This window comes from Pterocles gutturalis, unplaced genomic scaffold, assembly GCF_000699245.1.
Source record: "Pterocles gutturalis isolate BGI_N339 unplaced genomic scaffold, ASM69924v1 scaffold36654, whole genome shotgun sequence".
Taxonomy (NCBI): domain Eukaryota; kingdom Metazoa; phylum Chordata; class Aves; order Pterocliformes; family Pteroclidae; genus Pterocles; species Pterocles gutturalis.
In genome coordinates, this window is record NW_010129402.1 from 1 (window position 1) to 27592 (window position 27592).

Consider the following 27592-nt stretch of genomic DNA (forward strand, 5'->3'; position numbering starts at 1 on the left):
CAGAGCAGCCGCGGTTCGGTGTGTCCCCTCGGGGAGCTCTGCTCCCGTGCCCGGCCCGAAGGTCCCCCCAGGTGTAGCAGCCGGTGGGTGTTCGAGCAGAGCGCGGGTGGGTCTCTGATAATGTTCACTTTTGCAGAAATGGGAGATTTAACTCTTATGACGAGCGGTGCTTTGTTACTGTTTGAAAATAATATTTATTACTTGTGAAATAATGAATGTTTTCACAGTGCATCACCTACAGCTAAATTAGATTTTGATAACGTGTGAGGCTGTGAAAGAGCCTTTGGCATTAGAAAGGTTGAGAAGGAGCTTCAGTGCTTCTGTGATGTGTGCCCTGTGCCAGGCAGCCCAGGTCTTTACTCCCTGTTCCTCAGCATCGCTGTGTTCTGGTCTCTCTTTGTTTCTGGCTGGTACCAGCCAGCGCCAACACGCCAGCGATGGCATTGCACTGGGTCTGCCAGTGCCGGGGGTGCTGGCTGGGTGTCCGTTGCCTGTGGCATATTTGAAACTGAAGTTTCCCAAATGTGTCTTTGGAATCCAGTAGGCTGTGATAGATATTTTGCCACTGAAAGTGGTGGAGGAGATCCCAGGGGTAATGGGGAAGGCCATCGCGGTGCCTCGCTGCAGTTCAGCACAGGAAACTTTGGTACTCTGGATTTCATTTAGTATCGTACATCGATAGTTACTTAGCAGCAGCTGGACTAAGTCACAGCAGATAAGATAAGATGTTCCTTTTCTTCTGCAAAAGCTCCAGGCTCTTCATAGCGTTGACTGGATCTGTGCAAGCACACATTAATTACCAGTTGATCTTTTGTATTGCTTATCTTATTTGTTTCCAGAACCCTGCTGCTGCCCACAAAGGCCATGGAGAAGAGGTTGGAAGCCAAGTTCAGCATTAGCACGCGATTTCTGCCACAATACTGCCTGGGAAAACCTGCAAGGGAGCTGAGAAGCCTCCAGCTGTTCTACTTGTGCACTTGCCTGTGTGCCTTGTGCTCCTCAGCAGGTGACTCTTCTGTTCTCTCTGGGACTGTGTCTATATTTTTTATGATGTTTATCCTTCTCACTTGTTTGAAACCTTCTGAGAGGAAAATGAAATTATTTGCTGCTAGATATTGTAGCTGGTTTAAAAAGCAAACAAAACCTCACCCTTAATAGTTACTACATAAGCTGTTGAAAGGGTGGGAGCGATGTGGGGCATGAGGGGGTCCCTTCCTATAACGCTGTGTAGCTCTGATAACCAACTGCTATTTTCAGTAGCCAGGGGTGTCTGTCTGTTCCACGCAGATTCACAGGTGGTGCTGGCTTTCAGGCGCTTGCCTGTATCTCACAGAGAGCTTTCTCTGAGCTGAGAGTCTTTTTTTCTGCAAAATGAACAAGTGCTACTCTGGAAAATAATTTAATCTAAGGATTACCTGAAGCAAGTTGGGAAGGCAAGAACGTTTTTTTAGTCCTCTCCCCCAGTGCAGTGTGTCAATAATCTGTATTTGCCTACAGGCTATTGTTATGCTTGTTTTTTTATTTCCTGTTCAAACTTGAGTAACCAAGCTCCTGCTCAAGCAGATAACCAGTTAGTGGCTTGTATGGAAGCTTTCACGTAATAGATTGTGTGGGGGGTTTCTTTATTGTTTAAGAAGTTCAGAATCTGACTTTTCAGAGAGGCATGTTGGGTTGTTGAGTGTTGTGAGGCCGTATCTTCACCAAGAGGTGGTATTTTCCCCATGTGTGCACGTAGCATTCGCCAGATGCTAGTTAAGAAAGTTTGTTCTGTGACTTTTTTTCACTCTTTGTTGAAGTTTCGGTGAACTATAGGTTCGAGGCAGTGGTGACCTCAGTATATTTTTGACCTGTGTTAAGCTGCCAGCTTCTTTCTTTTTGCTGGAAGGTTGCTGTGTCTTAACGGTGGCAAGATTTGGAAAGGGGGTTGTTTTGCTTTGTTTCTCGGTTATGTGGACTGTTATGTGGACTGTTCTCTGGGCTGCTGCAGTGTCTTTGTTGTTTCACCAGCTCTTCCTGGCCTTTACTGAGTGACAGATTTGATTAAGCTAATAAGCTGTGTGACCTTAATCTGCTAATTTAGAACCTGGAAAGACATAGTTGTGTTCCTGGTCCTAGCAGAGGGTCCTCAGCGCTGTGTGTTTGGATGGTGTGTCAGGTGGATTGTGTGTTTCCTTGTAGACTGGGCTTCCTGCATGGCGTTTCCTCTCTTTTGTAATATTCTAGAAGTCTAGAGCTAGAGCTGTAAGTGAACAGTGCTGCAGTGTTTGAGGGCTGGTCTGCTTGGGAGGGTTAAAACCAAGAAGGCTGATATGTGTGCGGAAACAAATTCTAATTCTATGTGATATCATTATCCTGATGTGGACGCTTTTTCCACTGTAGAGCTCTTGTTCTTTTGGTCTTGTTTGTGTCACTTAAGCAGTGGAGTTTGTTAGACTGAAGCAGAACTGTGGCTGCCTAGAAATGAGTGTGATCATGCGGAGTTACGCAAGAGGAACTATGTTGACATAATTGGTTACATGCGACAGATTAAAAAACTCCATAGAGTCAAGTCTTTAATCATTAATCTGATATCAGGAGGGATTAACTGCCTGAGCAAGTCTGTGAACCTGAGCTTATTAATATAACCTATTCTTGTCCATTCCATTCCCCCGCTGTTCAGCAGCCTGTGAGCTGCATCGCCAGGACAGGAACACCCAAGTTCCTGAGAAGAGCAGTGTTTGTTTTTTATACTGATATACTAGGGGGAAAAAAATGACAAAACCAACATTGAGAAGTGACTAAGCACGCCCACTGTGCAGGCGTCTCGTGATTTGTGTTGTGCTAGGCTGGGCAGGCTGCTGGGGAACTCATCCGTGGGGATGCTCGTGCTGATGAAGGTTCTCCTGCTTTTCTCTGAAGCTGCTGGCATTGCTGCTGTCACCACCAAAAGACCGTGGGCCTTGCTTAGTTGAAAATCGTATGGTTCTGCAGAAAATGTACATCTAGAGTGCTGGGCTGGTGTGTTGCGAGTTGCCTGTTCCCTTCTGTCATTTCTGAGAATTAACTGAGTTTTAAGCTGTCCAGGTACAGCAGTTCAGAAACCACGCTGGCTAATTTCAGATGTCCTAGGTGGGCATTAGCAGAGCGCTGGAAATGAAGTCTGGCCAAAACAGAAATCAAATCTCTGCATCTTGGTTTACAGTGGGTTAAAAGAGAAGCAGAATGCTCTCAGCGTGGCAGTGTTGTGTCATCTGGGCTAAGTCATGGCTCTGGCATACCTGGGAGGTGTTCATGGGGATTCAGGTTTTACATTTCAGATTAATAAATGTGAAGGGCTTCCCCTCATTCTATGCAGTTGTGGGTTCAGACACCCACAGGGAGCTCTGGTCCCCTGTGACTTAGTCACAGATCTCCAGTGCATTCTGTTGCAGCTGGTGCTGGCTTTCTGGAGCCTTGTCTTCAGACTGGGCACCCCATTGAGGAGTGGGGTGAGATTTCTTCTCAAGGGAGACGGATGGACCAGTAGCCTCTGCATCCATGCCTGTTAATTTGTTTAGTTCCCACTGTAGTGAACGTGGGTATAGTGCAACATGAACTCTGTATTTGTTTGGACTTACTGGAGTAGTAATATGCTACTGGACTTTTCTTTATATGCTGTCAAGAAATAGGGATCAGGGTATTTTAATTTAAATTCAGACTTCTTTATTTTAATGGAGAAAAAAGTTTCCTGTTTGTGTTATGTTCAAGAACTCCAGTCTTGACAGGCCGGGAGCCAGATCTGGAGCATGCTCTCCAGCTGCACTGCTCGGAGTCCAGCAACACGGTTTGTAAAATAATCTTCCAGCGACCTATTATCCCTTGGATGCTGAACACAGCACAGTGTAACAGTCACGTAGGTCATTAGTCTATTTTTAGGGAGTCCTTAATCTGCAGAGCTCTGAATTTTGGAAGCCTTTAATCCATTGATCCCTGGTAGCACTCTAATTTTTCATGCTAAGAAAAAAAAAAGTAATCCATATGCAAAGCAGTCGCCACTTTACTGCTGATGTGAGATCTGGAGTAACTTGACTCTTAAAAAAAGTTTGATATAATTTCTGTTGTAGAAAGCACTACAGTGGAGTGGGTGGTGAGGACAGGCCTTGCAGGACTCTGTTCTAGAAGCTGTAACAACTTCTCAAGTGGAGCAGTTTCAGTCAAAATGAATGACTGACCTCGAACACCAGCATGGAAGAGGAAATGCCTTTGTACTGTGACCCAAGCCAGTGTCACTGTTTCCTGAGTTCTCCTTCAAGACAAACTGTGGGCAGAGAGGCAGTTCTGTGTGCTGGGTAGAGGAAGAAACTGCACTCGGGGTTCCTGAGTTCAGTTTCTGGCTCTGAACTGGCTGTGTGACCTCGACCTTGCTGTTCAGCCTGTGCCCTGCAGTCTCTGTTTTCACTCCTGTTGTGGTAGCTGACTTTAGCTCCATTACTATCAAAAAGGGCAGTGGTCCCTTTGGTAGGAGGTGCAGATTGTTGCTTAAAATCTTGTGTAGATACTGGATACTGAGGCTATAGATTGTGAGAATCCCCATTTTACCATCCTGTACCCTCTCCCAGCATTACTCCTGTGCCCTAAATTCATGTTGACAATAGTGATGAGGATCTACTGTCTTTATTTGTCTTCCCTTCCCTTTCCCAGATGCAAACTGGAAAAGATCTAACTGCGAGCCGGGGGAGATCCTGTTTGGCCATTTGCGATCGTGGGATGATCACCATTTACAGCTTCTGGAGGGATTTCACACTCTACGGTCCTGTCAGGCTGCTTGCTGCCAGAGCCCCACCTGTGATGCCTTTTGGTTCTTGCAGAATATGTGCATCCAGGTGAACTGCACCGCGCCTGGCGCGTGTCAGGCAAACAGGACTGGCTTTTCTGACTCTGTTTTGGTGTTTTTAAAGAAATCAAAAAGCACAGAGCACTACTTAAAATTTCAAAGGGAAGGTGATGTGAAGTCCTGGTTTCACAAGTGGTTGGACTGGGCCATCCCTATCCAGGGGAAAAAAAGACTGCAGAGGTCGTTCCAGGATGGGAGCTCAGCAAGTGACAGGGTGGAACCCCTGAAAAGGGATATAGCAGCGAGCCCCAGCGGTGAGGCTGCAGCCAGAGCAGCCGGCAGCAAATCTAGAAGCAGCCGAAGTGAAGCAGAGCGCTTGAAGGATCAAGTAGTGAGGCACTTAATGGCAGACAGGCCTGAAGGCCATCCCAATCAAAAGAAAGACTCGCTGAAAAATGGACAGAATCCGAAAGAACAGAAAACCAAAAGCTTGTTCCCTCCTAAAAGCAATAATGTGAACAGATCGAGTGATGCGGACAGTGTTGGCTTGCCACAGGTGAGTGGGCTTGCTGCGGCTGGAACGGGGCTGCCGTGGACAGCTGTCACCCTCCTCTCAATCTTGCTTTATGCAGACTTTGACTTAAAACTGCTTCAGTGACAGGATACCTTTCTGGGTGCCTGTTTTTGGCCTCCTGTCAACAAGGCAAGGCCAAGTGTTGGGTTCTTTGGCTTTTTTGGGGTTAGGGTTTTTTTCTTCCTCCTCTTCCTAGCTGGGATAAACTGTCTTTGGGAAGGGGAGGGGAGATGGAGGTTATGAAAATGCGTCTCCTTTGTATAATCACACAGTATACTCACCAGATGAGAAGGAAAGGTGAGATGTGATGTCAGCGGGAAGTGCCTGGGAGTTGAAAACTGTTACCTGTAAAAGTACCTTTTTAGATCCACAAAATAACTGTTTTCCTCTGAGTGCTGAATTGAGGCGGTTCAATACATTATTTTAGACTCATGCATGGTTTCCAGTGTACTTTCATGTCAGCCTGCTTGCTTGAGTTGGCATCTTAGTGGTTTTTTTTCCTGCTTGCTTGAGTTGGCATCTTCTGTTTTTGAAGACTGCTTCAGTTTCTCAGATCCACAAAAGCTTGCACTGGCTGAATGAAACCGGTTTAGTCTCTGCTCCAAACACATACAGTGTTAAACTAGTAAATCTAGATGTTCACGAGAAATTGGCACATTTGGATTGTTAAATGATGTTTGTATTGTTAAATCTGCAAATAGTTTTTTTTTTGAGCGTTATCATAAGCCTGTGCACTCATGATGGTGAAATAGAAAGAATTCTATGTTGTGAAACTCTTCCTTAAATACTTTTTGCTGTGTTTCTAGGATTTGGCATGGTTGAAGCCAGGTGCCTTTTCCTGTAGTTACATTCTTGTTCTGGAAACTTAATTTGTTTCTCTCCCTTGTATTCAAATCTTGGTTCCAGGTAGGGCTGTGACTGGTCTGAGCCACCACCCTGCAGAGCAGGATGTGGAGAGCAGCCAAGGGACACCGCTGAGAGCTCCAGGGCAGCCCGGGTGCCGTGTGAAATCATGCACTAAAACTCTACAAATGTTTGATTTTCCAGAACCCCACAACATTTAGGGCTGACTCAAGATCTCAGCTTTCTCTCTCTCCTGCAGTATTGCAGCATTTCCACCCTGCCTGTTCTTTTCATCCTCCTGATAGCTGAGATTTTCACAGTGACCCCATTCTCTCAGTTGCCTGGGGAGGCTTCTTCACAGCCAGGATTAAATGTCTTCTGTTGCTCTTGGTAATAGTTGCTGTATCTCCCTGCCTGCTCAGTTTGCAGCATTGCATTCTGAGTTGTCATGTTATTACTGGTCAGTGCCTGTCCAGTAAACTGGTTGCAAATATTAAATTACATGGATTAATCAGCTTCTGAATATTGCGGAGTAGCGAGGATTTCCCATCTTTAGGAAGCGCTCCCATTGTCATTAAGGTGAGCTGTTGGATGTATGGTGGGGGAAGGTTTTTCTTCTCCTTCCTGGTTTTTGCTAGTAAGAAAGTCTGTTTCTCTTGACAAAATGCAGGTTCACTGAAATAAAAACTTCTTACTAAAATATATTGGTTGTGATGGAATGCCTGGCAGTCACATTTTTGAGGTTTAGGATAGATGTTTTGAGGAGGAGAAAGAATTAAAAAAATCCACCTTAACAGGAGTATCAAGCTGAAGCTGGTTCTACCCAGCCCCGGGCTAATTCCTTGATTATTGAACCTTCCAGCTTTCACTGGCAAAATATAAGGCAAGCTATGCAGCTGTCCTCGCGTTTCTGATCTGAGAGCAGTTTATTTTAGGCCAAGGATATAACAGTGGAGGCTGTGCACTTGGGCTGTGGCCAGCCTTTGCAGGAGGGAGATGCTAAAGCAGGGAGTTTTCCAAGTTGGGTTGGTTATGGGCCAAAATAAGTAAAGTTACACAGATGCTGGAATCAGGAGAATTTCACTTGGGCTAGATGAAGTCCAGTCCGTGGAGCACAGGGCTGCAGCCTGTGCATTTCATGCTGTGTCCTTTACGGTTTGGCAGGTGGGCTGGGAGGCGGGGGAATGCTGGATCATTCCTGCGTGCAGAGCAGTTCATACGGGGGAGCACCACACATCTGAGGTGGGAAAGGACATCTGAGGTCAAAGTGGCTCTTAATGGAAGGGGAGGAAGAAATTAATATGCATATTCTCTTCTTCCGTCGATGAGAAATTGAATGTGTGGAAGGCAAATCCTTTCCTTTGCTCCTAGAGACCCAGGGAGAAGTCAAGTGACAGTTTAAAGAAGACTGCTTCACTGAGTTTTTTCCTTTTGCAGTTCTGGTAGCTCCATAGCCATCTGCAATGTCACTTGCTAATGTGCAGATAGTGTTAATTAGTGGTGTTACTGTATCCATGCTGTGTGGAACCAGAGGTGGCTGAAGGAGAGTGTACCAGGATAAACCGCAGTGTACCCTGCTCCTCAGCCCTTAACTAGTGAAGAGAAATGTCTGCTCTTGCATTCACGTGAGTGACATTTTCCAGGCACCAATTTTTTTTCTGCCTTGTAGAAATACTTGTCAATTTTAAACTATAGCAATGCATTTGATAGCTAATCGGGAGAAGTATTTCAGCGCAGCGCTGCTGACGAGAAGGGCTGCAGCAGCACTGCAGCAGCTCTGCGGGCAGACTGGAAGGGGCTGCAGCCCTTAAAGCAGAGTTCTTACAACAGAGCCGGGGAGTCATTCCTGCACTCACCATTGGCCCTAACAAGCCCATTTAAATGAAAAAATAAAAGAAAATTCCGTAGCACAGGTATTTTTCCTTCAACAGACTTGGGTTTGGTGCAGATGCTGATGCATGTAGCTGCTGTAGTTCCATCTTACAGATGTAGCACTCTCAGACAGGGAGAGCAGGTCCCAGGCCAAAGGCAGTTAGGTGTCGGAATCAAAAGTGCCTGACACTCCTATGTTCACTCAGGCCAATGTGCCACTTCTCTCTGTTTTCTAAGCTAATCAGATGGGACAGCTGGCAAACTCCTAGTCTCCTTGTTTATCCCCAAGAATGAAATCTTCTGTTCTTTGCTTTAAAGAATTCAGGGTTATGGAGTAAAGATAAGAAGCGTCTCAGCTTGCAAGCATGAGAGGTATTTTTGACTGTTACGTTGCCCCAGGCAAAGCTTATCTAATTCAAGCTCTCTGCAGACATTTGGCTGTCAAGTCATGCTGAAGACTTCTGGGAGGAAGAGGATCTCTCGTAACTGTGAAGGGGTTTTTTTAGGCATTAAAAAGTGAGTCAAGGAAGCATCCACCTCACTGGAAATATTACCGAGCAAAGTGGAGACTCTTCTCCTGTGCCCAGCGGGCAGGTGCTGGTCTCCTCCACGTTGTTTGTGACCCGTCGGGGTTGATTTCTTGGTTTCCCATAGTGGTATGAAGTCATGGAGAGTCTCTGCTCTTGTGCCTTTCCTAAACAGCCTGTCTCAAGTGTCCAAGTTCCTGCCTGCTGTTCCCCTCTCATTGTGCCAGTATTTCTAACTTCATCAGATTCGCTTCCTTGGCAAAAAGGAATCGGTATCCTGAGCTGACCGGAATTGTGGATGGGTGTAAGATGCCACTGCTTGGGACAGCCGCCTGTCCTGAGGCCGGAGCAGTGTGCCAGGTTTTCCCTGCATCTTTGTTCCACAGAATCTGGAGTTTTGTTAAAGATAAAGGAAACCCGTCAACAAGCAAGCAAATAGATACAAACAGGTCCTGTCCCTAACACTAACAAATAGTGTTTGGTTCTTTAGTCGTAAAGCTCAGATCAAACACACAAATGAACTTTTTACATTTGTGACCAAAGGAAAATTTGCTGAGATATGAGGAGAGGAAATTATTTGCCTGAGGTTGCAAAAAAGCCTTCTTGCAGAGAAGCCTTCAGCACCTTCGCTGCTGCTGCTGGCTGTTGCAGTAAGTGCAGGATGGCTTTATTTCTGCAACTGATATTTAGTGTTTTCTGAAGCCCAGCCCATTGACTGACCAGGATGTTGCCTACCATGGTCCAGAGCGTTTTTACCATTCCCATTTCCTGGACTGCATGCCAGCAGCACAGTATAAAAGCTTGAGAAGATTTCCTCCAATATGAGCTTTTGATCAGCTCTTCTAGTAGGGAGTAATGGTGGGCAATTCAGTTCCAAAACACTTCTCAAGTCAAGGATGGTAAATTGCTCAATTTTAGATGTTTAGCAGATGTTCTCAAAATAGAGTTAGCTCGACAAAATGTGCTGCGCACGTGTACTGCGTGGTGGAAGGTGCGTTGTCAAGAGTATTGCCTGGCAGGGTAAGAACCAGGATGGGGCTAGGTACTGGAAAAGGAATTTTCTGATCAAAGAAAGGAAATTGTTACTACTGCTGTGATTATTTTCAATGAAGTGGCTCATCCTGTGGGAATTTGAGCAAACTTTCTGCCCGCAAGCTCTGCTCCCTGCCCAGCAGCATCTCCTGTGGCATGCACGCAAGGACCTGTTTGCGTCAGGTCACCTTGCTTTGAAAAGTGGTTCTGCAGTAAACTTCCTCTTGCTGCAATGGTTCGATTATTACCTAAAAATGCCATTGCAATCCTCCTCCTTTGTGTTCACCAACTGCACAGCTTTAGAAAAAGGGATACATGGCCAAAATAAATGGCCCAGATGAGGCCCAGTTCCTGGTCCCTGTTTTTTGCTTCTCTCTTACCCCACCTCTCTGTTCTTTTAGCTCCACTCGCTGCAGTTTTGAACCTAGACCTTCTGTCAGGTTTGCCGCATCAACAGCTGTGATACTTAAGCTGGTGTGGTTAAACCTAAGTCCTGAGCAGTGTTCAATGAGCTAGAAATGGCCTGTCTGCTGTGGAGGGAGAGACATGGAGAAACACTTTAGAAGAGGAAGAGTAAAACATCCTGCTTCTGGGAAAAACACACCAGAGACTTTTCAGTCTCCCTAGCTGAAGGAGGTGCACAGTAAAACAAAACTGACACTCAGTATTTAAGTCAAACTAAGACAACTCTTTCCTTTACAGGTCCACCCAGGAACTTCTGCACCAGAACCATCAGCAACGGCTCCATTCTCCAGTTCTGCAGCACAGGGCTTGACAGCCACAGGGAAAACCGAGAAGCCTGGGCAGCCAGATGATGCTTCGGTCCGTCCTCACTCTTTAGACGTGTTGCCCACAGTCAGCCCTGTGCCGATGAAAACCACGACAAAGATGCAGGCAGCTACTTCTGTGCCAAGCGGAGTTCCCACGAACAGCAGTGTTTCTACAACCCAGCCCAGCCCTGCTGCGTCACCAAGTACTACTGCTGCCGCGCCAGGTGAGAACATGCAGCACTCCAGCAAACGTCACCTGTTCAGGTTTTGTTGACAAGCCATTGCAACATTGAAAAATGGGAGATAATATCAGAAATTGTGGTACCTTCAGAAAAGCGCTGAGGTGCATGCTTCAGCGCATGTGCCGGTTGGACCCACATGAGGTCTGAGAATGGGACTTTGGCATCATAAATCTGTGTGTGACCATTGGATCTATTTCCAAGAACAGCTTGAAAGCTTTAATTCTTGTTTTCTATGCATAATTGCCAGGCCTGATAATAAAAAGACAAAAAATAAAGCAAAGGGGAAGAGGAGGATGAGGAGGCCAAGAGGTACTTGTAAGAAATGTGGTCAACTTTCTGGTTACCTCAGTGCTAATACCAAGAGAAAAAAAAGTCACTGGCGATAGTTTTCAAGTCTTTACCCTGTAGCTTTAAAAACAAACTACCTGTCCTTTTATTTGAAATGGAATGGCAAGAAAACTCTTAAGTGGGGGTTGAAAAGAAAATATAAATAAAAGGAACAGGTTTGTATTTTCAGTTTCCATACTCAGTGTGGTAGCTATGCAATTTTAAAAAAAAATCTCTTAGCCCCGAAGCAGTTTTTCAAAACAGAAATACCATGGATTCTTTATATATTTGTGAAGATCTGACATTGCAGTTTGGTAAGTAGCAGCATTTGTCTTGCTGTGCCATGAGACTGCAGCTGGGTTCCCTGCTGAAAACCTGCCAGGTAAAACCCTTCCCGTGCTGCTGGCCCTGGGTGAGTAGATTCCCCTGGGCAGGACCTGAGGGTCACGTTTCAGCTCTTTGCAAAAGGAGCAGGAGCTGCACCATATCTGCAAAGAGAGAGAGATGACTGAGTAGTGTTGGGCTTGTCTTAAAATTGTAAAACCCCATTAGTGCTTTTGCATTAACAACGATAGCGAAACCTGAAACGGGAGCTAGATGATGTTTACAAAACACAGCCGTTTGTAGGTGGTTTCTATTCCACAGACTCTGAAGCCAAGCCATTTTTTATGTACATGGGTAAAGTTTTTTCCTGTTCCTCTTTCAATTCTGTGTTTCTCCCTCTCAGTTATGAAGGAGCTGGTAGTTTCCGCTGGAGACAGCGTTGAAGTGACCCTGCCAAAGAATGAAGTTCAGCTGAATGCGTTTGTGCTTCCTGAACCAGCACCTCGTAAGGCTTCCCTGGGAATTCTGCTAAGGGCTCGTGACGGTGAAATGGCAAATAGGCTTTAATACAGCATTAAATAAGGACGGTCTTGAAAATGTCTTTTGTCAGAGAACGCTTTCCTGTAGAAATCTTTCATCCAGTGCTGTTACCTCATGCTGCCTCTCACATACTGCTGCTTATCTACAGCTCTGTCCACAATGGCAGTGGAGACTGCAGAGGAGAGGCAAGGATGTTGTGTTGTGCAGGGATAGATGGGATGCAGTCCTTTTCAAAAACTGGCATTACATTGTATCTGCAGGATTAGAGGGCACAATGTTTCTCTTATTATCCTGGAGCTGTGATTGTTCCAAAGCTCTTTAATGCTTTAGAGGCTGAAAGATGGGGTTTCGCTCCAGAGTAAATGTGTTAGAAGCAGATTGTCTCTTCCTGGGTATATTCCCAAAAAGCTGCAACCCAAATTCCAAGCTGTCTCATCTCCATAGTGTAGCAGAATGTGCCTTGTAAATGTTTAATACCTTTGCTTTTCTTTAGTATGGCAGAAAGGCAATCTTTTAAAAACTAACAGCTGGACTTTTTTTTTAAGGAACCACTTATTCCTATGAGTGGGAATTGATTACACATCCAAAAGACTACAGTGGAGAAATGGAAGGGAAGCACTCCCAGACCCTTAAGTTATCTAAGGTAAAGCTTTCCCTGCTTCGTATCCTGTTGTGTTAAATGCCAAGTGGAGAAGATGAGGACCCTGGCAGCCAGGAAAGACTTGTGTGTGATTTCAGGATGAATAGGAAATTGCGTGATGGGCAGGCAGCCAACGTTTGACTGCAAGCCCTCTTCTGAGTCTCTTATGAAAAAGGAGATTGATCTGGCATGAGGGAAAGAAGAAATTGATTTCAGGATCTAAAAGCTGCCTGCAAGCAGTGTGTCAAGCCATACAAATGGCACAATTTAACATTAACAAAGGGTTGTGAATATTTCTGCTGCTGAAGCAGGGTGGTGGTCTGTTGAGGTCTGAAGCCTTGTACTACCCACTGAAAAAGGGACTTGCTGATTCTGTTAACGAGAGCTGTGGAGTACCTCGTAGCAAGTCCCTGGCTTCTGCTCTTAAACAGTGGAGGGATTGCCGATGTATGCACATAGGGCTTCTTAACAAGGGAATGGCTTTAAATATTACATGAATATCCCGTTCTGTATTTATGAGACATTCTTTTGAGCATCTTGGATTCTGCTGCACTCAGAAAAAATCTATAGGCTTTAGTCATGAGACCACACAGAGAACAGCCCTTTGAAAGGAGCATGTCTGTCTCTGTCAGGGTTGCAGCCTTTTGGATACCATGGCTGTTGTCCAGCACCCATTCCTTCACCCTCTCATCTTGATTCAACAGTGGATGATGAAGGGGTGACTGCCTGACTCGTGTCACCTAGAAGGAAGAAAATAAATACTTTCCTTTGTAAAAACACACAAGAAGAGATTTTCTTCTCTTACGTGCAGCCTTTCTCATCTCAAATGCAATCTGCTAGTACAGATTCCTGTGGCCAGACAACCTGAACTAATCTCTGTTATCTCTCTTCTGTTTGCCTGTTGTTGCTAGAAAATAAAGCTTGACTGACAATCCTGTGGCACCTGTGGTAGAAAGAAATATTAGTCTTTGATTTCTGCTTAGCCATTGTGAACTAACAGATACGTAATACCGTTTTGGCGTGGAAACCAGCCTTCGCTGTGTGTGAATAGGTTGAAGCATAATTGCCTGTGTTTTGTGCTGCTAATGGGCTGCTGTGCCAATGCGTGGTAACTTGACCTTCTGCTAGCTCCTGACAAGGTGCTCCCTTCCCAAAGGTAAATAATCTTTTGCATTCACTTCCAGCTGACTGTTGGTCTGTATGAATTCAAAGTTGTCGTTGATGGGGAAAACGCACGTGGAGAGGGTTACGTGAACGTAACAGTGAATCCGAGTGAGTTAATGGAATTGTATCTTAACTCCAATACCTCTGTTGCGGTGTTTTGCTTATTTGACTGGACTCTGGTTTAATGTAGTGAAAATTCATTGTGCTGTGAACTCTGTGTGTGTGTATAAAGTCATTTCCTGAGATGTGCAGCTGTTGCTACTGTACATAGCTATTTCTACTATACAGCATACAGGACAAGGACTCAATAAAAGCACTGGAATGATGATACAAAAGCGCTCAGCAAATGCCTCACCCTGGAAGGCCTCTGCTTCAATAGAAGCTAGCTGTAACCGGGTAAAAAGCTTATAGCACCAGGAGCAAAAAATGAAGGGAAGCCAGAGCTTTGAAGCTCCTTTGGAGGTTCTTTTCTTCCCTGTCCAGTAGAGAATATCATTCCCAACCACAGGCAAGTGAAGTCAAATCTCATTCCTTACTGTGAGACATGGTTTGCAGATGAGCTGGTGCAGATACAGTAGCTTGTGCTGTCTCACCAGGTCTCACTTTTTAAAGAGGCAACCACGGGTTCTGCATCTCCTTCTATGCAAAAAAACCCTTTATTTTGTACACTTCAGTAAGACCTTTTCTACAATCTTTGTGGGCAAAGAAGTGCTCTTGCACTCTCTAAATTAGCAAGACTGTGTGGCTGGCCTTTGGATGCTGTTGCTGATTGTTTCCTTATAAGCAGTGAATCTGCAGCTGGCAGCGTGCATCAGTCATTCATTTTTCAGAGCAGCAGCCAAACTTTGGCAAGAAGCTGTAGGTGCTGCTCTGTTAGAATGGTCTGTGCTTGAATGCTTGACCCAGTATGGGAGAAGTGATGCAGTGCAGCCGTTTCCAGAGCACTAGTGTGGTGACACTTCACCTCCTCCCTTTTTTAGATCCCTTTCGGTAGCACTGTTTTCCTGCGTTGGTGTATAACTTGCTGAAAGCACGGATCGCTGTCATTGATTGTGCAGTTCTCTGCAGTCAGTCTGGTCGGTGGCTGTCCTGGAGCTGTGTGGCACAGCAGTTCCATGCTTTGGACTCCTCCTGGACCCGCTGACTGCAGGGACTGAGTGGGGTGGATAGGGCTGGGAGAGGGAAGAGGATGTGCAGCATCTATTCTGCATGTCACTTCTGCAGAGGCAGAGTAGTTTTGCAGAGTTGCTTGGCCAGGGCTTTGTGTCGTGATTTGCCTGTAGATGTCATTGTAACAGCTCGCTTGTTGTTGTTGCAGAGCCTCGAGTGAATAAGCCTCCTGTTGCCATCGTTTCCCCGCAGTTCCAGGAGATTTCACTGCCAACCATCTCAACCGTTATTGATGGCAGCCGTGAGTACCTGCTGGTTTAGATGCAGTAGTCTAGCAAGCCTGGTTTCTGTGTTTGGTTCCGGGCTGGCCCTTTGCATAAAATTTAAGAGGAACTGACACTATCAAGCACGCTTTACTGAAAAGAATCAGCCTCTCTTGCCAGGAGAGGGGAATACGCACACGATGGCACATCTCCCCTGTTTCCTTTTGAAGGGCATTGGCCTGAGACGTTCTCCTAAAAAAAGGAAAAGCTCTGGAGGCTGCTGCTTAGAATAAAAAAAAACCTGTCAGTCCAAATTACTGGCCTGTTGTGTTAAGCTTCAAATGTGTTATTTAGCTAACACACCACCTCTACTGATCCTGGCCCGTGCTAGAGCTTTTCAGGAGTTTCTTCAAATATGTTCAGGTTGTCTTACCCCCAACTAGTATTATTTTATTAGTGTTTTGGTTTGGGTTTTTTTGTCTTCCCCCAGCACACGTACAAACCTGAGAATAAGGATACTTGAGTATACTTGAGAGCTTCTAGTTTGGGTATCTGAGCATAGTAGAGACCTCTGGGCTTGGACGACTGAGCCCAGCACTGAAGTGGGGACTGAACATCTGGGTTTTGTGAAGCAGCATTTTCTAACTCCTTATATATGCATTTTCTTCCATTATTGAAACAGAAAGCACTGATGATGATAGAATTGTCAGCTATCACTGGGAAGAACTGAAGGGTCCTTTACGGGAGGAAAAAGTCTCAAGCGATACTGACATACTGACACTGACCAACCTGGTACCTGGGAACTACACATTCAGGTAGGTTACATCGGGAAGAGTTGATCAGTTCTCATCCCTTAAGAGTAAAGCTTACAAGATTTTTGAAGTGTTAGTCTGGTTTCAGAAAAACAGGGAGAGGACTCTATTTTGTGATGTGTTCTCTCTCTGCACTCCTACGCTTTCAGGTAGTTTCATAGCTTTTCACTTTAGAAGAGATAAGCTATCCAGTTACTTTTTATTTTTAAGCTGTAGCACTGGTCTAAGATGATGGCAGAAGGGGATGGGTGGTCTGCCAGAGCTACAAGATGTCTCTTGAAATGTCAAAACTAAACCGTTTGGGTAAAGGCTTAGGAAGAAATGCAGTCTTTAAATCCAGTGCTTGAAAGTGTCTTAAATTTCTAACTCTTCTTTTGCATTTCAGTTAACTCCAGATGGTGTTTTGTACTGAGCTCAGATGGTCATGACTCTTCATTGCTTTCACTTGTTTTTTTTCCCCCCTCTTCAGTCTAACAGTAGTGGACTCAGATGGTGCCAGCAACTCCACCACTGCAAACTTGACTGTGAACAAAGCCGTGGACTACCCTCCAGTGGCAAATGCGGGCCCAAACCAAGTGATCACCCTGCCTCAGAACTCCATCACCCTCTACGGGAATCAGAGCACCGATGATCACAGCATCATCAGCTACGAGTGGCTGCTCAGCCCAAACAGCAAAGGGAAGGTGATGGAGATGCAGGTCAGTGCAGGGCTCCCAGACTCATTCTGGATTTCTCAAGAGCTGGCTTTTTTCTGTAATCAAACCGTTTTAAAATGACTGTTAGCAAATGTCTCTTATAATCCTGCAGAGCAAGCATGTGATGATTAAATGTATACTTAAAACTAAATCCATATGAAGCTGGTATTGGCTTAGTGGCCGTGCTGGTGCACCAGTCTAGCCACAGATTTTCACTGGTGTCCTGTTTCCCTTCTTGAGCAATGCAGTCTTAAATACTGCTGAAGAACGGAGGACGAAGAGAAATGGGAACTTGATGGCTTTGGATTCTGATGTCCCATACAGCAGATATCAGCGCAACTTGATCACATCCATGTGTCTCACTTTAACCTGTGTGGCTGCTAGGGAAGCGTGTTCTTTCTCTGTTCAGTTGCTGACTTCTCTGAACAGCAGCGATAGCACTTCACCATCCCTATTATACCATCATTGATTCAGCTATCAGCAGGTGTGGAGCCAGACTGTGTCATCTTCTCACTAACTGTCAGTCGGGATGGCACTGAGAGGTACAGGGTAAACCGTTGTGCCAGGTCATGCATTTCCTCAGCTGGGCAAACACTGGACTGGATCTTTTGAGTTGAACCTTAGAGTCTGAACTTAACTGATACTGGCCAGACACTCCTCACTCCTAAACAGTAAAAGCTGGAGCTTGTTTCCATGTTGTCATTTTTATTTTAAAGATTATTGCTACTGTCAAATTAATGGAATAAGAAAGTCTATAAATCTGGTTCACGACGTGTATGGTTTGCACAGGGCTCCCCAGAGGTTTTGCTTGAGTTGCTAACTATCAAATCTCAAAACACCTCTGTGGCATTACTCTTATGTTCCACAACAGCGTCCTTGTTGCCGTGCATAAATTTGTCTGTAAGTGCCTTGCACGCTTAAGTGGCACAGACTTCTGTCCCAGTAGCAGAAGAAGCTCCTAGAATCTGCTGATAGTAGTTGTTTTAGAAGCAGTCTTCGAGTCTGTCATCATATGTGTAAGGATTCTTCTAACACGTGAATATCTTTTCTCAAAGGGGGTGAGGACACCAGTCTTACAGCTCTCTGCAATGCAAGAAGGGGATTACACTTACCAGCTGATAGTGACTGATTCAGCGGGGCAGCAGTCCACGGCAGAGGTCACTGTGATAGTCCAGCCAGGTAAGCTGCCTTCAGCTCCTTTTGCCACTTCCATTCCAGGGGTCAGAGGCGAGCATCAGTCTGTCAACGGACTCTACATCTTATGGTAGCTTTGTGTTGCTTTCAGCAAAAAAGCAAAATCAGAACGCCTAGATTTCCTTATTGTTTTATTGCAGATGTGTGAATGAAACACTGATCTGAACTCCTGCCTGCTTTTAACCTCACTTTCTCTGAGCACAGGGTTGAAATAACGGGCAAGAAATATACTGGGGATCATGGAGAAACTTCTGGGGATCATGGAGAAACTTCTTAATGCTGGTTTTCTATGCTCCACCTTTTATAGCATGTGTGTGAAAAATATTGCATCCTTTTTCAGAGAACAACAAGCCCCCAAAGGCAGATGCTGGACCAGATAAAGAATTAACTCTTCCTGTGGACAGCACCACTCTAGATGGCAGCAAGAGCTCAGATGACCAGAAGATCGTCTCCTTTCTTTGGGAAAAAACACGGTGTGTATCATCTGCTAGGCTGTTCTTGTGCAAGTACCTGGGTCTTTCATTTAAAACAAGACGCACCCCCACATACCTCCCTTGTGTTAAATCCTGGTCACATCGGACCTGACAAACTTCACCAGTGACTAGAATGAGAGAAGGATTTATGTTTAGTTGGAGAGAGGTGGAGTTTTGTCTGGGCATTAGAAATAGCTTTGCTTTCCTGTCCAGGCCTGATTCCCATTCTCAGCATGGTTGTGGCGTGTAAAGGAGACCAACCGTGTTCGATTCGCAGTATAATGTGGTCTTGGTCTTGTGGGCTGACTTGTCATCGAACAACAGCAGAGCCTTCTAACTTGATGCTTTTGCAGCATGTTTGAATGAGGCAGTGCTCTTCTCATTGTCACGCTTCCCTTCAGACTCTCAATTCCCTGAAGTACTTGGGGAACGCAGGAAGAAGTCTATGAGCACCTTGCAGTGGCTTTTCCCGTTTGCTAATGCAAAGTCTGTGCAAAGCTCTTATAAATGAAGGAACTATTTTTGCTCTATACATCTTAAAAAAAAGGCTTATTGTGCAGCTCACATGAGCCAATTTTGTTGAAAGTACAACTTTTTACAAACCTTACTTAAATGCTGCTATCAGTGCTGCTCTGGCTTAAAAATAACCAGACCCCTAAACTGCCAGAAATTATGGGTTTTGTTCTGAATGCTGCATTTACTCTTTTGATTGTCTTGCTGTAACTGGAGAAAATAATTTTGCTTTTTGTCATGGACTCTGTATTTCCAGGCAGCTGTCTGTTTGCATCCCCATAAACTCTGCTTGAGCTCGAGCCTCCTGTTTGGTGTGAGGCGAGCTCCTGCGGTCTATGCAAAGATTAATATTCTTGTGCTTTGGTTAGGGGCCCAGATGGTGTCAAGCTGGAGAATGCCAACAGCAGCATTGCCACTGTAACAGGCCTTCAAGTTGGGACATACGAGTTTACTCTGACAGTGAAGGATGAGAGGAACTTGCAGAGCCAAAGCTCAGTGAACGTCGTTGTCAAAGAAGGTACGTCCGGCCGCAAGCAGAGCTGCCTGAGACACGGGTTATCTCTGAGCAGTGCAGCAAAACCTGTGTTCAGAGACACTATAAGAGTAAGGAGTGGGTGAAAAATAACATGGAGAACACTGAAATGGCCTTCTCTAAGTCAGGGGTTTGCCCTTTTCTGGAGGAACAGTATCTTCAGCTGAATCCCGCGGTACGTAATTTCCCTTCGCTTCCCCCAGGGTTAGACAGGGATTTCTGGGTCATAGTGGAGATTAATGCAGTAGTTTTTGATGGGGCGTTACCAAATTTTTCTCCAACTGCTTTCTTTCTGTTTGCTTAGAGATAAACAAGCCGCCAGTTGCAAAGATTGCTGGTAATGTTGTCATCACCTTGCCCACAAATACAGCTGAGCTGGATGGATCAAAGTCCTCGGATGATAAGGGAATTGTCAGCTATTTGTGGACACGGGACGAGGGGAGCCCTGCAGCTGGGGTGAGGTTTCTTTTTTAAATGGCAGTCTGCAGCATTGCAAAAATCAGTGAGAGGTACTGCTGACAGCTCCTGAGGAAATGCAGAGCTGATTGTTGTATCTGTTACCTTTTAGTGATGTACTAAAAGGAGTAGGAGGATCTGTCACTCTGGTTTTGTCCTTTGTTTCCGCATTCTTATTTTGCTCTGCCTTCCAGGAGGTCTTAAATAATTCAGACCATCATCCTGTCCTCCTCCTGTCCAATCTGGTAGAAGGGACCTACACATTCCACCTCAGAGTAACAGATGCCAAAGGAGAGAGTGATGTGGAAAGGACCACAGTGGAAGTCAGACCTGGTGAGTCTGGGTTTTGTGCTGTACCACGTTTGCTGGCAGGATGCTAGCTACCCCTCTGGTTGTGTGGATACAGTGTACTGAGATTCAAATGTGTAGTCTAGTCCAGCTCAGAACTATAAAAAGTCAAAAATTGTAGGGGAAGTGATTGCATTTTCACCTGGGTCTCGGAGGCTGACTCTTACTGCTTGCTGTGACCTGTGAAAGTGGTAGGCTTGGCTCCCTTCCTACACTGAGACTCTGTAGTTTTGTGTTCAAAGCAGAAACATTCTGGAAAGGTACTAGAAACCTGACTTGTACTCTGACTGTGAAACAGAAGTTCCAAAGATCTCTATTATCTCTTCGACGTTCTCACTAGATCCGAGGAAAAACAACCTTGTGGAGATAATTCTGGATGTTAATGTCAGCCAGCTGACGGAGAGGCAGAAGGGCATGTTCATCCGACAGATAGGCGTTCTGCTGGGGGTCCTCGACTCGGACATCAACGTGCAGAAAATCCAGCCGTACACCGAACAAAGGTAGGGTTTGTCTGTGAGTGCACGTGGAGGGGGATTGCTTGAGGGTTTACTAAACCAAGGGCTGTTTTCTCTTGGGAGGCAGACTGGACGATTGGAACATGTGGAGACATTGCTTACAATTGATATTCCTGTTTGCTCAGGTCGGAGAAGGTGTGTTGTCAAACGGCTCTTGGGTGTCTTTCCCCTCTGGAGACAGTGCATTGTACTCAAGAGCTGTTTGCTGCTGCTGATGTCTTTGCCCCTCAGATCTGTAAAATAAGAACTGATCTGATTTAGTTGTGAAAATTGTGAAGACTACCTGAAGGATGTTCTACAGCTGTGATTTATCACAGGAGACATAATGGGGCTTGGTCTTAATTTTTGCTAAAAGGGGAGTGGTTATAAGGTAGGTTAAGCACGTCCCTTAAGTCTTTTTCAGTGCTTTAAGTCATGCAGCAAGTCAGCAATAAATCTGCAGTTACACTTTCCTGAGTTCAGTAATGTATCGATTCCTTGGTGTCCATGTTGCCTGCTGTAGCAGTAAAATCAGAATTCATTGTCTGTGCAAACCTAAAGAGCTCAGAACAGAAGAGCCAGCACTTTCTGTTGTAATATTACCTTTTATCTCTGCCGTGACCAGGCCAGTTGCCACTGTTCTTCATTGAGAAAGGCAAGTAAGGGATTCTTGTAATTAACGCTTCATCTGTTTATATGTTTGTTAAGTAGACAAAAGAGTGGGAAGTGTTATAGAAGAGCAAAGATTATTTTCTGACAGATGGCTTCAAGGTCCCATTTTTGCCTTAACTATCAAAGTAACTTCTACACCCCCAGCTGCTGGGTTTTTTCCACATACTCTGAGGGCTTCATTAATGTCCTTTTGACTCATAGGCTCACTGGTAATAATAAATCTGAAACATCCATGCATCCTTTCGTGAATCTGAAGGATACGCAGAGAGCTCTGTGAGGCTAGCAAGCCTAGGGGAGCAAGTTCTTCTATCATAAAGTTGATGCAATAAAAGATGCAGAATACAGTATCCTCTACACCTGTGCTTTTCTCTGGCTATAACACTTTTTGCAAAGCTTAGCTTGAATGCACAAGACTGTAAACCTTCACTGTCTTCTCTGATGCTGGAGCTCTGTGCTGAGCACATCTATCATCATTGCTTTCAAGACAGAGCCAGAAGTCTGGTCTTCACAGAAATCTGGGATTATGAATAAATCCCTCTAATGATAGACTGGGGAGAATGGCTCTCTGCCTCATGTTTGGAGAAGCAGCAGGTAATAATTTTTGTCTGACTTCCAGCACGAAGATGGTGTTTTATGTACAGAACCAGCCTCCCCATCAGATATTCAAAGGACGAGATGTAGCCTGGACGCTGAAAAATGAGCTCCGGAAACAACAGTCAGACTTCCTCATCTTCCGGGCATTAGAAATCAACACAGTCAGTAAGTAAGAGTCACTGTGGTGTGAGCTAACACCTTTTCCCTTCTTCTCGGGAGCCTATAAGAATAAGGACCTTCGTGTGTGCTAGAAACACCTGTGTGCGCACGCACACGCACACTCCAGTAGCTTTCATGGGTTAGTAAATGGGAAACAGAACAATAAGTCTGTTAGACTGCGCATTTGCCAGTTGGTTCTGACTATTCACTATTCAACTTCATACAAATGGTTATTTGTAATAGTGCTGGGAAGATAAGGGCTCAGAAAATCAAAAGCAGATTGATACTTATGAAACTAAAATCCAGTGTTAATGGAATGCAGCCAATGAAGTGAGTGTCATACTGAAAACAATAAAACTGCAGAGCTTGGTAGCTGTGAATGTGCTCCTTTCCTCTCCAGCACATCCATCAGTTTTTTACAAATTTACATTAGCACTGTTTGCCTTCTGTGAGCTCCATCCTATGAGGATCATGTGCTAATCAGTTAGATATTTTAAATTAGGATTATGTAAGGTAATTCTTTTCATGACTTCCCAATCTTACGATTTTGTGGCCTTCAAAGGCCACTTTTCGGTTTTGTTTGGTCACTTTAGAGGATCTGTTTGCTTCTTGTAGTCTGTCTGACAGGCTGGGTTTGCATTTAGAAAATCAAAACCTCATTTTAAAACATTTATTTATCAAATGCACAAAATCCATAACTTTTGTTTCAAAATAATGATTTATGAGTCAAAATTTTCTTAGCGCGTCGTGTGTGTTATGAAGCGGGACTTTTGGATTTGGCATGAGACCTGGGTGCTTACATTTGCACTTCTTATGGCCAAGCTACGAGGATGAACTGCAGAGTGACTAGACCCAAGTCCGAGCCCGTGGGGGCTGGCTGTATTGAACTCTGCTGTCCTGGTTTTGCCTCACGTGCGAGTCGTTGGGTTCACCTTGCTGCTTTCGGTCCCTAGCGTGTCAGCTGAACTGCTCTGAGCACGGCCGCTGCGACTCCTTCACCAAGCGCTGCGTCTGTGACCCCTTTTGGATGGAGAACTTCATCAGGGTGCAGATGGGGGACGGCGAAAGCAACTGTGGTACGTGCAGCCTCCCTGGGATTGTCCACCTTAACAGTGTTTGAAACCCAAGGTAGACAGAGTGACAGGTACCTGCTTTCTCCTCTTGTCTCTGCTGTGGTGCTCGCACAAGGAGACAGTCCCTGCCCTGCTCTCCTCCACGGCACCTTCTGGGCAGGTGATACTTGGTAGGGAAGCGACTCCTCTTCAGACCCTCTCAGTGAAAACTAAGAGTTGAGTCCATTCCTAGGGTATAAGTCACACCTCTCTTCTGTTGTGCCCCTGCAGAGGCTTTCCTGTCACAGGAAAGCAAATTTTATAAATCAACACACATTGAAAAATGCCCTTGTCAGCGAGTCCGCACGCTGGATCTCAAGCCTCTGGCTTCCGTAGGGGAGTTAGTGGTGCTGTCGGTGATGGGTGCTACCCTCTGATTCTGCAAAGGGTCAGCCTTTCTTTTCTCGAGAATAGTGATCTGAAGCGCACACTGTCAACTGTATGAGGTGCCAAAATGTCTTTATCTCTGGGGTGTTTTGCTTTCAGAGTGGAGTGTGCTGTATGTGATCATTGCATCTTTCGTCATTGTGGTTGCCTTTGGAATCTTATCCTGGATGGTGATCTGCTGTTGCAAGAGGTGGGACTGAGGCCGTAACCCCCACTGTGTCAGTGCTCCAGAGCTGAGTAGCTGCGTTAGGAGGTGAAAGATTCAAACCCATCATCCCAGCGGGTCATCTGCTCAGCCCTGGGATGTTAGTTTTTGTCACTCAGTGTTTCAAGTGAAACGTTCAAGTCTTAGAGCTCTGGGTTCAGTTAGGAAGCAGGATTTGGATTAGCCTATAAATGTGCAACTAAAAGCAATATTTTTAGTGTTCTGCTTTCTGATACGGACGTAATCTGAAATAAGCAAGTACTCTAGCTTTGGAGATCAGAATTGCTTTTTCTTTCTGGCTTTTTAGAAGTGGCCTGCCTCTTAATTCCTTTTCTTCCCCTTTAGACGAAAAGGAAAATCCAAAAGAAAAAGCAAATACAAGATTTTGGATGCAACGGATCAAGAAAGCCTGGAGTTAAAACCAAATCCCAAAGCAGGTAAAACATGAGAGGGAACAGCTCAGCGTTTCCAGAATACTGACTAATAACACACTTCCTCAGTGGACTTAAAATCACGGAGTGAAACGACTGTGGTGCTAGGCACTGACAGACGAGTCCCAGATCTTGTTTCAGATCTGTGGACAGGGTATTTAGCCAAGTTCTTTAACTCTTTGGTTTAGAAATTGGGACTGAAACTGGCCTGGTCCTGGTGTCTCCAATTCCTGTCCCAGAAGCAGCGAGTGGATGCAGTAGCTGTGCAGAGACCAGCCTGATCCAGGAAGCCCAAAACTGGGTCTTGGCTGTAACTTCTCTTGCTCTAAAGCTTTCCACTCAGTTCTTGTGGTTTGCTTCTTGCCCATGTGCAATTCCTTCCTCTATGGCAAAGCACGAATCCAGTGTCACTGAGCATTTCACTAAATTGATTGACTTTGGCTAGTGAGCAAAGGGACACCTGGGAGCAACCTGAAAACACTCGTGGACTGGAGAGAGCACTGGTTATTTCTGCCCCCATATTCTCCCACCCCGAATGTCTTCTTCGTAAGTTTATTCATTCTTGCCCTTCTGAGCATCAGACTCTGAAAGCTCCACGTTTTAGCTCATCCTCTAATTTTCCCAGGAGGCAGATGTTTATCCCAGAGGAGAGCCCACAACGCCCTTGGTGCTCTGTGTGGCTGCTGGCCCTTTCCAGAGTGGCAGACACTTGTCTTCAGTGTTCTTAGCATTTTGTGTTCGCATTGCTGCCCTCAAGAGTGCTTGGCAGGTGCTTTGCAAAGATTGTTGAGTTATTTCAGGCTGGAGCATTTTTGCTGCTCTCAGGTATCTGGTACCTGACCCGAGCTGTGGTCACCTGCTGCCTGACCGGGAAAGGACGGAGACGTGGGAAGGTCCGTGCAAAGCACAGCCCCCAGATGCTGGGAGCACTCCAGCTGCTGAAATACGGGTTCCAAATACGAGTACACGTCCTGGTTTTGTTCCTGGGAGGGGTTATTTTAACTGTACGTGGAAAATAGTCCCTGATCCTTGTTTGCTAGTGGAAAATACTCAGCCGAGTATTATCCCATGTAAGGGTTTTCCAGCCAAGTGAGCAGTGCCTGACAGCAGCGTTGGAGGGCACTGCAGTGACAGAGCTGATCAGACAATTCCTCTGAGAACCTGGCCGTCCCAACTGCACAAATACAGATACCCTTGAAGAAAAACTTTTTTTCCTCCCTCAGCACCCAACTCTGCTTTTATCTGACCATCTGTCACCTCGCACCGCAGAGCCCCACTGTTAAATCAAGGGCTCATTGTGCTGCAGGCTGTAGCAAATGTGCCTCAGCCGTTTGCTCCCTGGCAACTGAACTCATCCTGCTTCTTCCGAGGCTGGCTGCTGACTAGCATCTTTTTCCCTGCTAGATATGTCCAGGGAGCATTCTGTTGCATTTCTCCATTAAAGAAAACCTAAATTTAAATATTTCCTCTGCTGACAATATCAGTAAATGTCTCTCTCCTGTCCTTGTGCATTAATCTAAATTCAGCCTGCTAATTTATCTCCCCTTGCAGGCGAGAGAAGCTGAGATGAGAGTAGGGAGGATGCAGCGATCTTCCCTCGCACACGTGCAGATTCTCTGTGCCACAGCCTTAGCCCTCAGGGAGCTTTCTAGGCACTGCCCTGAGCAAGGTCAGGGAGACGAGCTCCCACATAAACTCACAACTCCTTCTGGTACCATAATTTGCTTTCCTACCTGTTTGTGCTTTGCACTATATCGAGGTGCCTGTGTGACCTCTGTCATGCCAGAGCATCTGGAACAGGATCACTTTGGCCTCAGCATTTGAAGGAGTAAGTGACAGATGCTGGAAAATCCCCTTTGACTTGATGGGAAAAGGAGACTTAAAGAGGGAATGGAGTAAGGTGAGGTGGTTGACCAGTATTAAAAGTATTTTTAACCTGGGAATCTCTCTCCTTCAAAGGTGGCAGACAGAAAGCCCAGGTCCTCAACACTAGCCTGATGCACTCGGAGTCTGAACTGGACAGTGATGAAGCCATCTTCACCTGGCCTGACCGGGAAAAAGGGAAACTGCTCCGTAGCCAGAACGGCTCCTTGCGCAATGGACAAGTGACGCTCAAACCCAAGGCGCAGAGGGAGGAAATCCTATAGCTCCCCTCGGGTGGCCTTCTGCTGGAGCGCGGTGGGAAAGGCCACTCCCGTCCCTGTCCTACCAGGGCCTTTGGAGGCCCGGTTGGTTAGGTCAACGCTGCTAACTTGTTTCACAGAACATAACTTTGGTTTTGTGGGTTTCTTTTCATTCAGTTAAAACTGGTTGTACTTGAATTTGAACTTCAAGGGAAATCAAAGGGAGGAGAAGGCAACTGTGAACCCCAGGCGAAGCGTCAGAAGAGGACAGAGCAGCAGGACAGAACCACTGGGAGCAACTGTGAACGTGCAGGACCCTCGCAGCCCCCCTCAGACTGCAGTGGGGGAAACACCCGTGGGCTTCCAGCTCACTGGCCTGGGGAGCTCCTTGGAGAAGGAAGGTCAAGGCTGTGCTTTGAGCTGTGCTCTGAGCTCCCTTCAGGCTCCAGTAGCCCTGCCACAGGCTACTCCTGTTGTCAAGCAGCTTTCTCCTCTTTTACTCCCACCTTCCCTAATGGTTTAAGCACTATTTTAACTTTAGACTTGTACTTTCACGTGCACTTGGCTGCTTTGCGATTGTAAAGGAGGGGGAATCTAAACACTATGGTCACACTCCGTCAGCTTGCAGCAGGAGAGGGTTTTGTAGCTGTTGTAAGTTACCGTCAGGCTGTTCTCACTGGGGGTGTTGGTGACACAGTGCCTGCTCAGATGTGACAAGCTGACCTGTCCATGGTGATGGGCTGGGTGAGGAGACCCTCTCCTGCGGCAAGCTCTCCTGCTGGGTACCAGAGCTGGGAGGGGACACCCGCCTTTGGTACGTGTGGCTCAATTCCAAAGCTCTGAGATGTTGTTCAGTGGCCTCAGCACCTTCTGTTGGTCGCCAAGCCGTCCGTCAGTCTGGACATTAACCATATCTCGGTTATGAAACACTGTATACTGTGGGTTTTGTTTTTCCTTCAAATTTGCACAAGCCAGGCAAACAGGGGTTGGTATCTTCAGGTCCCAGCAGCCGGCTGCTCCCTCTGGCTGGTGGCTTCCTGGCCTCCCGTTGTCATGGCTGAAGAGCCCTGCGTGCTCCCAACGCGGTGTGAAGTATCCGCTTGGTGTCCTTCAGCCGGTGGAAAAGGGAACTCTTGGTACCCGAGGGCATCGCGCGGTGAGTGCCCACAGCCAGCGGCCGTGGGTGTCTGCTGCGGTGGGTGGCGGTCCTTTGCCCTCCCCGCTCCTTCGTCTCACGGCTGCTTTCATGAGTTGCACCCTGTCCTCGGCCTCTCGCTGGCGTGAAGGATGCCCCTGCTCTCTGTGGATGGGTGGGCAGTTTATTGCCTTTCTTTGTGTTTAATTTAAAAACTGGAAACTTGTTTCTTTGGCT

At 45.9% G+C, this 27592-nt stretch overlaps 1 protein-coding gene across 1 annotated transcript; it reads left to right on the forward strand.

Annotated features, from left to right (window-relative positions):
* Positions 1-864: 864 nt before the first annotated feature.
* Positions 865-26442, forward strand: KIAA0319L (KIAA0319-like ortholog). Its single transcript, XM_010079935.1, has 20 exons — positions 865-1006; positions 4660-5348; positions 10343-10634; positions 11707-11808; positions 12389-12486; positions 13668-13755; positions 14966-15058; positions 15703-15835; positions 16302-16530; positions 17583-17706; positions 18062-18194; positions 19076-19224; positions 19544-19695; positions 19890-20028; positions 20384-20543; positions 21826-21968; positions 22916-23038; positions 23561-23651; positions 24012-24103; positions 26057-26442. Exons 1-20 carry the CDS (start codon positions 865-867, stop codon positions 26242-26244), a joined length of 3360 nt encoding a protein of 1119 aa, XP_010078237.1. The 3' UTR covers positions 26245-26442.
* The last annotated feature ends 1150 nt before the right edge of the window (positions 26443-27592 follow it).